At 38.6% G+C, this 13,910-nt stretch overlaps 1 protein-coding gene across 3 annotated transcripts in view; it reads left to right on the forward strand.

The window, feature by feature from the left end:
- Positions 1-13,680, forward strand: part of CREBRF (CREB3 regulatory factor) — a 259,676-nt gene extending 245,996 nt beyond the window's left edge. For 2 of the 3 annotated variants that reach the window (XM_069244653.1, XM_069244654.1), the window contains 2 exons: positions 11,947-12,069; positions 12,646-13,680. In XM_069244653.1, coding sequence (XP_069100754.1) covers positions 11,947-12,069; positions 12,646-12,761 — 239 coding nt within the window. In that variant the 3' untranslated portion in view covers positions 12,762-13,680. The remainder of the gene's footprint in view (positions 1-11,946; positions 12,070-12,645) is intronic. The other variant, XR_011205583.1, reaches the window with a different exon arrangement.
- The last annotated feature ends 230 nt before the right edge of the window (positions 13,681-13,910 follow it).

Genomic DNA, 13,910 nt, shown 5'->3' on the forward strand with positions numbered 1-13,910 from the left:
GCAACAAAGGAAAACTCAAAATGCCAAAACTTTGCATCCAGGTACCCACAACATCAGTCTCAGGGCAATGCGCTATGGATGAACTGGTCAGGGATATTTGCTTACGCTTTTCCCCCTCTCCCACTCCTTCCATATCTAGTAAACAAGTTGAGTCAAAACAAACTCAAACTCATACTAATAGCACCAACATGGGCAAGGCAACCTTGGTACACAACACTACTAGACCTGTCAGTAGTACCTCATGTAAAACTACCAAACAGACCAGATCTGTTAACACAACACAAACAACAGATCAGGCATCCAAATCCAGCATCGCTGAATCTAGCAATTTGGCTCCTGAAATCCTAGAATTCGGACACTTAGACCTCACACAAGAATGTATGGAGGTCCTAAAACAAGCTAGAAAGCCTACCAATAGACACTGCTATGCAAATAAATGGAAAAGATTTGTCTATTACTGCCATAATAATCAAATTCAACCCTTACACGCATCTACAAAAGATATAGTAGGATACTTACTACATTTGCAAAAAGCAAAACTAGCTTTCTCTTCCATAAAAATACATCTTACTGCAATTTCAGCTTACCTGCAAATTACGCACTCAACTTCATTATTTAGGCTACCAGTCATAAAAGCGTTTATGGAAGGCCTAAAGAGAATTATACCACCAAGAACGCCACCAGTTCCTTCATGGAACCTCAACATTGTCTTAACACGACTCATGGGCCCACCTTTTGAGCCCATGCACTCTTGTGAAATGCAATACTTAACGTGGAAAGTTGCATTTTTAATTGCCATCACATCTCTAAGAAGAGTGAGTGAAATTCAAGCGTTTACCATTCAAGAACCATTTATTCAAATACACAAAAATAAAGTTGTTCTACGAACAAATCCCAAATTTTTACCAAAAGTAATCTCACCGTTCCACTTGAATCAAACGGTAGAATTACCAGTGTTCTTCCCACAGCCAGATTCTGTAGCTGAAAGAGCACTACATACATTAGACATCAAAAGAGCACTAATGTACTACATTGACAGAACAAAACTAATTCGAAAGACAAAACAACTATTAATCGCCTTTCAAAAACCTCATACAGGAAATCCAATTTCAAAACAAGGCATTGCTAGATGGATAGTTAGGTGCATTCAAACCTGCTATCTTAAAGCTAAAAGAGAACTGCCTATTACACCAAAGGCACACTCAACCAGAAAGAAAGGTGCTACCATGGCCTTTCTAGGAAGTATTCCAATGAACGAAATATGTAAGGCAGCAACATGGTCTACGCCTCATACATTTACCAAGCACTACTGTGTAGATGTGCTAACTGCACAACAAGCAACAGTAGGTCAAGCTGTACTAAGAACATTATTTCAAACTACTTCAACTCCTACAGGCTGAACCACCGCTTTTGGGGAGATAACTGCTTACTAGTCTATGCACAGCATGTGTATCTGCAGCTACACATGCCATCGAACGGAAAATGTCACTTACCCAGTGTACATCTGTTCGTGGCATTAGTCGCTGCAGATTCACATGCGCCCACCCGCCTCCCCGGGAGCCTGTAGCCGTTTAGAAGTAGATCTTAAACATTTGTACATTTGTAAATAGATTACTTGAAACTTTATTATGTACATACGCATTCACTCCATTGCATGGGCACTATTACTAGCATACACAACTCCTACCTCACTCTCTGCGGGGAAAACAATCTAAGATGGAGTCGACGCCCATGCGCAATGGAGTCGAAATGGGAGGAGTCCCTCGGTCTCGTGACTCGAAAAGACTTCTTCGAAGAAAAACAACTTGTAACACTCCGAGCCCAACACCAGATGGCGGGATGTGCACAGCATGTGAATCTGCAGCGACTAATGCCACGAACAGATGTACACTGGGTAAGTGACATTTTCCATATATATACATATATATATATATATATATATATTTTCCATTTGCATGGACATCTCTTTTCTTTATACTCTATTGTTCCTACCTTACCCTGTGCGGGAAAACAATCTAACATGGAGTCGATGCCCATGTGCAATGGAGCCGAAGAGGAGGAGTCACTCGACCCTGTGACTCAAACACTTCTTTGAAGAAAAACAACTTGTAACACTCCGACCCAACACTAGATGGCAAACTATGCATAGCATGTGAATCTGCAGCGGAACATGCCACGACCCGATGTACACTGAGTAAGTGTCATTTTCCATATATATATATAGATAGATATAAATAGGCACTAAAACATTAAAGTTAATTTTCATTGTTGTTATTTGGCCTACCAAGGACAATGAGTGTATAATGGTTGAACTTTTTCTACTAATAATGGACTTAAAACAAGTAAATGAGTATCAATGTGTTCTATGTACCTATGTTGGTCTCCTGCACGAAAACGTGTGTCTTTTCATAAATCTAACTTTTCTTCAGATTTAAATACTGGATTTCATTTCTTTTAACTAAACACACTGTTACTATTCTGTTGTATATGAATTTTACATTCTACTCTGGACATAATCAGTGTAAATGCAAATTCCATTATGAAAAGTATGATCTCGCAAGAGGCTCACAAGAGCAAACGAGGAAGCACTGCCGCCTCAGACTGCACATGATTCCCTCCCTGGATCTCATGAGGTATTGTGAACTCTGGTGAGAAGATCGCAAAAGCTGCCAATTATGGTGGCCTTCTCCAGCTCTTGCGAGACTCTCGAGGGATTTTAAGAAGGGATACATAGCACAAACAGCATAGATCATCACAGAAGAGGATAGCTCTCAAAAGAGTCAATTTTGTTAACTTTTCAATAATTATAATACATGTTTTCAAACATTTTAAACTTTTTTCTATCTCAAATGTTTTTTAAAGGATAGGACAAAGACTTCCAACTTGAGGTGTTGAACACCAACAGCATCTCCTTAAAAACAAAAAACTGTTAAAAAACCTACTGCTTAGGGGGGCACTTGTGCTCTTGGACAAGCTTGTCCTGGACAGACCTGCTTGTATCTGACGAAAATATGATCTGCATACAAAAGCAGCAAAATAGCTCTTTATTCAGGAAGGCAGGGTTATTGTCCACCTGTGCACTTAGAACCTGTCCGGGCAACGTTTCTCCTGGAGCAAATGATGTAGAAGACTATATAGAGTTGTCTAACTGCAGCATGAGCCAACTCTTCCTGTGCAAGCCTTCGCAAGTGCCTACACCTGAGGTGTCTCCACATGTCTGTGGTACTCGTGCTATACTGTTTATTTTTGCTCTCCCGGCTGAACTATTTCCTTCAAAGTTTACGAATAACCTATTTTCAGAAACTTTCTTGCCCCCCTGACCTCATGTAAAATAATTGCAACACCAAGTATTTCTTGGGTGGCTAAGATTGCTGAGCTGGATCAGAAGCCCCTGGCTGTTCATCAGAATCTGAGCATCTTTATGCTGGAAGAATAACAGGAAAGGAGAGCAAGCCAAATATGTCTACTCTCACCAAAATCAAGTAGTGAAATAGAGCAAAAATAATGGAATCTTCTTCTAAATAATGGCATCCACATGAACCAATCACAATCCTTCCTTAGGGTGTGCTTACTCTCCCCATTGTCTTGATGGGGTGTCATAAAACCATTAAAAAAAACTTCCTTTATATCTTCTATAGAACAATAATAATTAATTTTTCTACCTTTATCAACATGTCTCATGTTCTGTTTTGTTCAAAATTACAGTAAAACACTGCAATTGACTTAATTGACTTAATTCTAAATGTACAATCTTGCAATTGGTTTGTGAGCGCTAAACAGAAAGTAAAGCCCCCTCACAGTCCATGCAGGCGATTGTGCATCTGACTCCTGCAAGCGCCTTGCGAGAGCCATCACTTTTGAAGACATAAATAAATATCCAACCATCTTCTATTCACTACTCTTATAGATTAGCATTAAATAATTAACTGAAAAAATGATAAAGAACTGTATACAATTGATTATTATGAAATTTGGAATTTAACAATCTCTTGAGTGTCCAGCAAACGTCTTGCGAGACTCTCGCGAGAGTAATGACACCTCAAGAAAAGATTGGTGGTAAAGTGTCTCAATATCAGAGTTAAAATAACTGAGTGAATACACAGTTTGTATTGAAATATTGAGTTGATATCTATTTAGTAGTCTCACATATTTTAGAAAGATTTGGCAAACTATGGACCATAGCCTGTTATGCTACAATAAAAAAAAAACATTATTTTTACAAAATGTCTGAAGACAAAATATGTTATAAAATCATTCTACCATACATACGCTCACAAAAATAATTAATTTACTTAAAAAATACTAGAAATTCGGTGAAAAAATGCAAGGTTAATGTAATGTTAGTTAGGTGTATTTCTCGGTGACAGCGTTAACGTTTTGAACAACAACAAAAAACACAGAAATCCAGCATTTACATTTACCAGCGCTATCTATAACTTGCACACCGACATGCAGGGCTTATGACCTCACATATGACATCACTCATGACATGTTCTATGACATGATTTATGACTTCCCTGATGTCATCTCGAATTACATTAATTACATCAGTGATTACATCATCCAGACTTCACTCTCACAGATATTGCTCTATAAATCAGGATGACATTATAGGTCTAACAAAGTACAAAATAGCTCAGGAGAAAATCACCCATTACTACTCCCACCATAGATACAACTCACTTAGATATTTTAAACAAGCGTTCTTTGCAACATTGAGGCTGTAGCATACACTTCACAAGTAGTGTACATAACAATCAACCACAAATATATGGAACTCATTGACTGCAATGTTCAATATCTATACCGTTGTTGGAAGCCAAAATAGTGAATGCCAGTTCAAAATGATAAGCCTACTACTTACATCTTTAATCTGTATCAAACCCATGACACTTACTAAACCTATATTGAGAAGTAAAGTTAATATGAGTAGAGAAATGGGTATTGTAAACGGTATTCTCTTTATGAAGACTGTTTGCAAATATCGAAACGCTCATGAGACATACACCACAGAGTACTTTTAAAAATCTATTAAAACTGTGTGCAATCTCTGCAGCAGTTGTCAAAAAGACACTATTAGCTAAAGATAACCCAAGATCTGAAGGTCTGAAAGATCATATTACCTGCAACCTTCATACTGTGGTGAAAACTTTACAGCTTGCCCATCTTCTGAAGCAACACAAGCACCCATACATAGGTTAGTACCTAGTGCACACAGTCTTCTATGTTGAGTATAAATTATCATGCTGGTACGATTCTCTCTGATAACACAATTGTGCTTACAAAAGTTAGTATCTACTACATAGAAACTTTATTCTTTTGAAAACATTTTATGCAGAACCAAAACGTTGTGTGGAGCATAATGAATACTGTTGCTTGCACACAGACTTCCTCTTGAATGCAAACATTTATAACATGTTCAATACCTCTACACAGCTATGTTACATTAGAAACGTGTTATATAAACACTTTCACCCATAGCTGGACCAACGGTGCACCAAATTAGGTAGAAACATTTTGTGGTAGCATCCTGCCACTATGTAAAGTATAAAACAAACTAGCACTCTCTTTGGATGATGTCATCACTGATGTCATTTGAGGTGTCATCAGTGATGTTATAAATTATGTCATTACATCACTTATGAGATGTTCTATATGTGAGGTCATAAGCAATGTATGGCAGGGGGGCAAGTTATAGTTATCTCTGCTAACTATAACTGGTGAATTTCGGTGTAGTTTGTTTGATTGTGTGGTTCAAAACCTTAATTTTGTCACTGACATATTCATCTAACTATAATGCTACTTTAACCTTTGTTTTTTTCAGTGAAATAAAAAACAGAAAGCAGAACAACATGCCCCTAGTTACTCTCACTGAACTTTTTCAGGGTGGTTCCAGAAGTCTTGAATTTGATTGGTCAAACTTACCAATACAATATGTAGAAGCCCCATTGGGCAACATCACCAAATTGTTACTTATTAAAATGGTTATGTTTTACTCTCTGGTGTCACAGCAGCCTGTCATCAAACTGGACATAAAGTCAAATGTCACTGGGTTGCTCTATCTGCATGTGTGGGGGAGAAAAAATATAGTACATTAGTAATTGCTGCTTACATTTTGTTTGCCAATAGTTGGGATGTGGTGACAAATAACTGTGACTGCAAATGATGTACCTGTATTTGAACATTAAAGAAAATTCAACAAAATACGTTAAAAAAAATAGTTTTGCCTGCTTTACTTGGCGCATTAAAGTAGGTACATCTCCTCCAAATGGAATATAATTACTTTGTTAAAGTAGATTCATGTAGCCACCTTTTGAAGTCACACTTGAACCATCATTAAGGCACCATTTATTAAAGTTGGCTTACTTAGTCTATGTTATGTTTTTACGCTGAGTCAGTGAAATACACTTAAAACCATGTCTTCATGTCATCATCATCAACACCATGTCTTCAAGTATAGTCAAAATAACTGTGCATACAAAATGCCAACATATTACACCATCCCATATTTTTCAGACGATTAATTTGTCAGCCTTCTTTCAAAACCATATTTCAACATCTAAGATACACGCTTTTTGTTAGAAAGGCAATAATGTATTGCCTATATAGTCCAGAGTCAATATACTCTAAAACCGTTTTTTTGTTTCACACACTCGACAAATGTGAGCAAACTGTTTTCAGTGGAGCCATTGATAGATGGACAGTACAGACGATTGTTATGTTAATCTCAGATCAAAGAAACGCACACAGAATGAACACCCCACAAAAAGGAAGGTATATTTCTTGGTTTACACAACAACTTCTCATTAATCAGCATACCAGGGATTGCAGCATGGTTATCTGTACCCATCTTTACTAAACACTATTGTGAAGAGGTACAATCAGAAGTGGAAGCTACGGTAGGAATGTTTCATCATTTGTTTTTTGCTACACAATTCACTCCCACTTCCCTAGTTAAAGTCTTGTTATTTAACCAATGTCCATCATGTGAATCTAAAATAGGATCATGATAAAAAGTAACAAGTTACTGACCTGTTACAATCCCTGTGCAGCTTGAAATGATTCTCGATTTAACAGCACTCTCCCACCGCCCGCTGAAGGAGGAGCAGTGCAGATAAACAAATTAAGACCCAAATAATTGTAACTCGAACCTAATTGCATATCACTGTTAATGGATAGTAGAATCTAATGATCATGATAACTGTTACATACTGGGCTTACAGTAGATGTCATGAAGAGTCGTACAGACTCTTGTCTGTAGATGATGCTTAGCAACCTGGTTTTCCATCCTCAACCATCGTTGGCAGTAAAATGCACAACACAGAATCCTCTCAAGCTTTAAAACTATTGTTTGAAGTAAATTATTTGTTTTTTTTACCCTGTGGCTCAACATGCCTTCTTATATCAGTTATCAACATATGTTTATCGCCAACAGTCTCTTCATAGCCATACTAATATCCAAACATAGTCATCAGAGATGGATGGCTTTTATGTGAGACCACAAATCTGTCATACCTTCCTGCTCCAGATCGGAACCTGTCTTATTGGGTTCACCAGCCATGTGGCCCTGAAATGTGTCACTACAAATGAACATTCTCCGGAGGTATTTGATTATGATCTAAAGGGTATGTTTCTTGGTCCATATGCTCAAAGTATAAAAAATCTGATACCATCCTACTGGCATGATCTAAAAGCTTCAGAAAGCATGCTTTAAGTGGGCATGAAACAATTGCAATGGTCACGGAGCTGTATTTCTGGGAACTTTTCTTATTGCCTTACTTTTCTTTGAATTTATATTTCTGATTCATAGTGGAGTGATTGTCCAGGGATTATGTAGTACAATTACGATGTATGTTGAGTTTTCAAGCATTATATTGAATAATTTCTATTCATATTATTTTATAAGATGTGCAGCGCTCCAAGATCCAGTTTGGAAAGATAGAATTGAAACGTCTTTGAATCTAAAATAGCCATGATGTAAGAAAGGGGCCACTTAAAGAACCAAATATTATGTGACACCCAGATTCATTGCAACAAGCTTTATGTCGTAAATTCACTTGATGTAACAACAAAGCAAGATACTGCCCTATGTGGACAGCGCCACCTCAGATGTTTGCTTTGTACAGTTTGCAAGAAACATAAATGAAAGAAAATACGTGTGTGGTTGTCTCGTGTGTTGCAACTCCTAGTTTTGTTTCAGGTATTTTGAGCTTCTGTCTCTAGAACAGTGTCTTTGACTGCTCCCTCCTTTGACTTTTCTTGCTACTTTGTTGAAACTAAGATCAACACACTATTCTGTATGGCATTTAAGAGTACGGGAAGCAGTACTCCTATAATGCTACATCATAAATGTCTTTATGATTTGGCCCGTTAGTTTACATTGAATGTGTTGGGGTGTAAGAATCCTTCTGGATTGATCCCTTCTGACACTGTACTCAATCTTTTTCTTATCAGTAGCTTTCTCTTGCTTGCCAGCATCTGTCTCTGAAAGTATGTCTCCTTCTCCAATCCTCACCTTTATCACAGTGTGTCAGGCGCTTAGAAAATTAGCGTGTGGCAACAGAGACTCGAGCCTGTGAAGACCTCTGGGCCATTGGCGTCTTCCACATTGAAAATGCTATCTTCCCAAATGATGCCATTATCATGGTGTTCTCAAGGAGCATGTGCAGAACAACAGTCTCACATGCTTGCACCTGTGCAGTAATATTCTCCATTTCCCATGTGTCACAATGCATTGTGGTTTCCTGCATGAAACACACCTGTATTTATCTTTAAGGGCTATTATGAGGAAGTGAGTACAAATGAACTCCCTTTACAACTCTGTTTCTACACTGAAGATACTACGTTCTTGTTCTCCAGTCCAAAGGGTATCCTACTTGTCTTCTCAGATGTTCCCCTGCTGCTCCCTTCTCCATTTTTCCAAAGTTGTCTTCTCTCTGTGTCCTGATCCTCTGGGCTTGAGTCAAGCATCTTCGATTGTATTGCCTCCCTTTCCCCCTCTCGTCCTGGCCCAGACCTGTGTGCTCTGTGTCAGTCGTTTACTACCTCTTTCTCAGCAGTCAATCAGTGGAGATAATCCTTATAGTTTGCATTTGCCAGCATTTTTTCTATTGGTTCACTCTGTAAGAATTCATTACCTACGCCTTCTCTGGCTGCCTTATCATATTCCCCCTCCTGAACACTTCAAACAAATCTATTGCATCTCCATTCAAAACCTTCAAGATCACTCCTGAAATTGCTTACACAGGGACTGAAGTTACTACCTGTTTGTTTCAGGGATCACTTTAGTACTTAAAGTGAGGGTGTTCCCTTCACATCTGTTCAGCCCTAATACTGTATTTGAGGTGTTTGTTCCCAAAGGGTTCCTGGAGAGCTTGAAGTTTGCAGTTAAGTCTTGGGGCTCCCCAGCAAAGTGTTTTTAGGTCACAATAAAAGAAACAACCTTATGTTAGTATAATTGTAAATAGCTAGTTGGTGAAGAGCAGTGAACATAAATACCTGCCATTCTCTGGTTGGTGATGCTGTGCATTTTTGTTATTTGGTTGAAACTTGCATTAAAGAGAACACTTTTTTTTTTCTTTTTTTTTTTAATTGCCAGCTATTGCGGCCTTGAGAGAAACTTCGGCCCTCATTATGAACTTGGCGGTTCAGACCGCCATGCTGGCGGCGGCGGAGGAAAAGACCGCCACCGGCATGGCGGTCTGAACTGCGATATTATTAACACAGAGAGGGATGCTTGTGGCGGCCCTCCGCCACGGTCAGGCTACCGACGACAGGCAGCCTGACGATGGCGGATTACATTATTACATTATAAATGGCTCCTCGAACACACACCCGACAGCCTTTCAGCCCACAAGGAGGCTACCCGCAAGCACCACCAGTTAATCAGACTCGCCAAACGATCCCACTTCATGGAACGCCTGAACAACAACGCGCACGACAGCAAAGAACTCTTCTGCATCGCGAAAGAGCTCTCCAACCCCAGCGCCAACGTCAACGACATCCCACCATCCCAAGAACTCTGCGACTCCCTGTCCACCTTTTTCTATCAGAAGATCGCCGACATCCACGACCGCCTCAACACCACGCCTCCGTCAGACCCCACCCCTGAAAACTCCACCTGCACTGACCGCCTGGACCTACGTAGACGACACTGAAACACGCAAGATCATGAACTCAAGATCATGAACACGCAAGAACTTCGTCCACTCAGGATCCCCTTCAGACCCATGCCCCCATGGGTCTGAAGGGGAAATCTTGCGGTTAAATTTGTTTCTTCACTTGTATTTGAGCCCCAAATTAAAGCAATGTCTGCCCGCTGCTTCCTTATGCTAAAAACGATTAGGAAAGTGATGCATGTGATTCAAGTGTACTACCGAAAATCTGTAATTCATGCATTGGTGACATCAAAATTAGATTATGCCTCAGCCTTTATCTGGGCTTACTGCAATATCTTCTCCATCGCTTACAGATCATCCAAAATACAGCAGCCCGGCTGATCCTAAAGATTCCCGTCTGTGTCTCAGTGATGCACTCTCTACAGAGTATTCACTAGCTACCTTTCAGCAGCCACATTTAATTTAAAGCCCTCATGTTTGCTTTGAAAGCCTTTGAGCGGAGAGGTCCTAGCTATTTAAGGAAGCGGTTGCTACCCTATCATCAGGCTAGATCACTTCAGTGCAACGGACAAATACTTCTTTTGGTGCCCAGGATCTGTAGGGCCAGAAGAGGTGGTTGGTCTTTCTCCTATTTGACTGCCAGACTTTGGAATTCATCACCTTCTTATCTCTGTTTTGCTCCTTGTGAACAGGCCTTCCGCAGACTCTTGAAGACCTATCTGTTTGATAATTAGGCATTTGGGTGGCGTTGTAGCCTATCTACAAGTTAGGGCCACTAGCGCTGGGGTACCTTTTTGGAGGCAGCTGGGTGCTTTATAATTTGTTTGTATTGTATTATATTGAGGTTCAATTAAAACAAAGGTTTCTAGAGTCCTTTTGAAAGTGGTCATTGAGTCTTGTTGCTCTGAGTGAGTACCTTAATCATAGTAAGTAACAGTTTTAATTTGTTTTTGTTCATTTCTTTTTTTATTGTTCATTAACTGAGCTCTTTTTTTTTTTTTTTACTTAAATACATTTTCTTCTTAACAGGTCGTCTGTGTTGGACGTTTGCCTATTTTCCCTTCATGTATATGTTATAAGTGTTGCAGAGTTGATATGTTTTATTAGGCCAGCACATTTAATGTACCACATTTTCCAACTGCAAATTAATTATTGAAAGCAAGGAACACGCTCCTCGATTTGTTAGCTTTGAAACTGAATTGTCAATGGTCTTGACTGTTCACATAAAGTTCAAGCATCCAAATATTATTTGTGGTGGCCTAAAAAAGCTCTCATCACCTAAATATATTTTTTCTTCTTCTATGGACGGATACCATTTCCCTATTTTCATAAAAAGTACATGGTTTCATTATCCTGTTAAATCGTGAGATGCCCCAATCTGAGGCACATTAAGTGTGAAGAATGTATTCCATATTATACTACAAAAATTAAGGTGGATAGTGTATTGCAAATATTCATTCGCATGAATGTTAATACTACTTTTCAAAATGTAGTCCAAGCTTTGGCACATCTATTAACTAACAATTTAAATGACTGGTCATTATGATATGGCTGTTTGGATCTCGTGGGAAATGTGAACAACTCCATGACTGTTGCCATTTAACAACTGAATTAACAATTAACACATGTCAGTGACTTTTAGCAAGAACATTATTCCCCTTTTTAAGGTTGCATCCTACTCACAAATTACATTGTATGCTTGCGTTAAGTGTTAAGGGTCGTGAGATGTGAGATTCCCACAAAAATGTACTTGGTAATGCCCGAACACATCATCTAATTCACTCACTTGTGTATTTGTGAATAAGTGCATTCCTTGTTTTTTTCATAGATAATTTGCTATTTGTGATAAACTCCATCAAGAATGAGATTGTCAGTCGAGTACAGATGAAGAAAGAAGATGGTGAAAGCAACATGGAACAGAAACTTGATGTACTTCTCAAGGATACCCTTGGTAAGGCATTCCGTAGTTATGGAGATAGGATTCCTGAGGCCAGAAACCAAACCTGCTTCCAAGCTATGATCAGACGGGTGTTTGCTCCTATGTGCTAGACTGTCTGGCATTTCTTTTTAAGAGTTTTGTTCCCAGGCTTGCAGTTGTCTCCAACTTTTTTACTTTGGCATATGAGACCTCTTACTGCACTTAGCTGTAGCTTGGGTGTAACATTGGTGCTATTCACTAAACAAAATCATAGCACATACTTTTAAAATGACTATCTTGCCATGTGTATAACTAAATGGTTTGGTTTGAGGCTGTTCACATATTTTATTTTGAAGATTCAAAGGCTACCATCCTCAGATTTAGCATGCAAAAAATAGATTGAACATGGTCCACCATTGGTTCAGGTATTTGTTATTTTAGTTTGCATTTACCCGGCTTAGGTCATTGACTTATTGTACTATACTGGATACTTTGATTATATTGAGTGCAACCAACTTAGTACCAGAAAAAGAACAACAGTGCCAAATTTTAGTTGGCAAACGCGTTAGATGGAAATATTTATTGAAAACCTTTCTTTTCTCACTTCAGGGCTTCCAGTTGCTGGGCAGACATCGGAATTTGTGAACCAGGTGTTGGAGAAGACCTCAGAAGGGGATCCCACTGGTGGACTTGTCGGCTTGCGGATCCCTACCACAAAAGTGTAACTGGCGATATTGACAGCCACATATCCCTATGTCCTGTTAACTGCACCGTTGTAGATGTCCTTCTGTTTCTGCATGTGTGTTTAGCAGTATGCAAACATTTAAATTAGGTCACCTTTGTTCTTGGAAACAAGGAAGTACGAAATGCCAGTGCATGATACAAAACAAAAATGCCTCACTACAGAATTATCTGAGCATAAGATTTTGTTTAGATACTGCTGCTTCTGAAATGCATATTGAGCGTTGATTTTAAAACAAAATTGATAGGACCAGCCTGTTCATCTTGATCAAGTAGTAAAATTGTTTTACGTACTTGTGAAAATGCAGGTTTTTCACAGATGCCAAAACAAGAGAGCAGATTTATGTTTATAGTGAAATAGGATTTGCTGAAAGTGGGATTTTTTTGTTTATTTTTATTATTATAATAGATGTCAAGGTGCGTTTGATTTTAGAGAATTAGAGAAGGGGATTTATCTAGACTAAAGCTCAATAGTTTGCTTACTTTGCAACCATTAACTGTCATTTGTATGTAGTACACATACTAATTGTGCTACGAAAGGCCTCCTCTTCAGAGCCTAAAAGAGCATGTAAAAGATTCTGTGCAGATGGGGAGGGAAAATGCCTATTCTTTGTGCCTTGTATTGCAGTTGAATTTATAAAAGATATAGGTTAGTAACTTTTAAGAATCTGGGGGAGAACGAGAAACAAAACAAAATGTACAGGTGGGGAAAAAGATGGATTTCGAGTGTCTCCGTTTCCAACTCGTACGCATTTTTTTTTTAATGTATATAGGAAAATATAGATATATGCCACAGAGTCTGTGTATTGCATAGAAATACAAAGAGAAAAAGATGGGTTACAAGAACTAAATATTTCGGTACCACCGAAAAATAGAAAAGAAAAGAAATACTTGCACACTTAATGCGATTGTTTTATTTTTGTACCAAAGACAAATGCAAATGAGTCGGCAAACTTGCCGTTCAACGTAAGGTTTTGCACAGCGTTCATGATACTGTATTGAATGTATAAACAAATATATATATATATATAGATTATATATAAATGAAAACAAGTATAAAAAGGTCAGGGTTTGAGAGTCTTACAGAACTGTGAATTCTTTTTTTTTGTTGTTTTTTTTTTGGGGGTCCAATT

This window comes from Pleurodeles waltl, chromosome 7, assembly GCF_031143425.1.
Source record: "Pleurodeles waltl isolate 20211129_DDA chromosome 7, aPleWal1.hap1.20221129, whole genome shotgun sequence".
NCBI lineage: Eukaryota > Metazoa > Chordata > Amphibia > Caudata > Salamandridae > Pleurodeles > Pleurodeles waltl.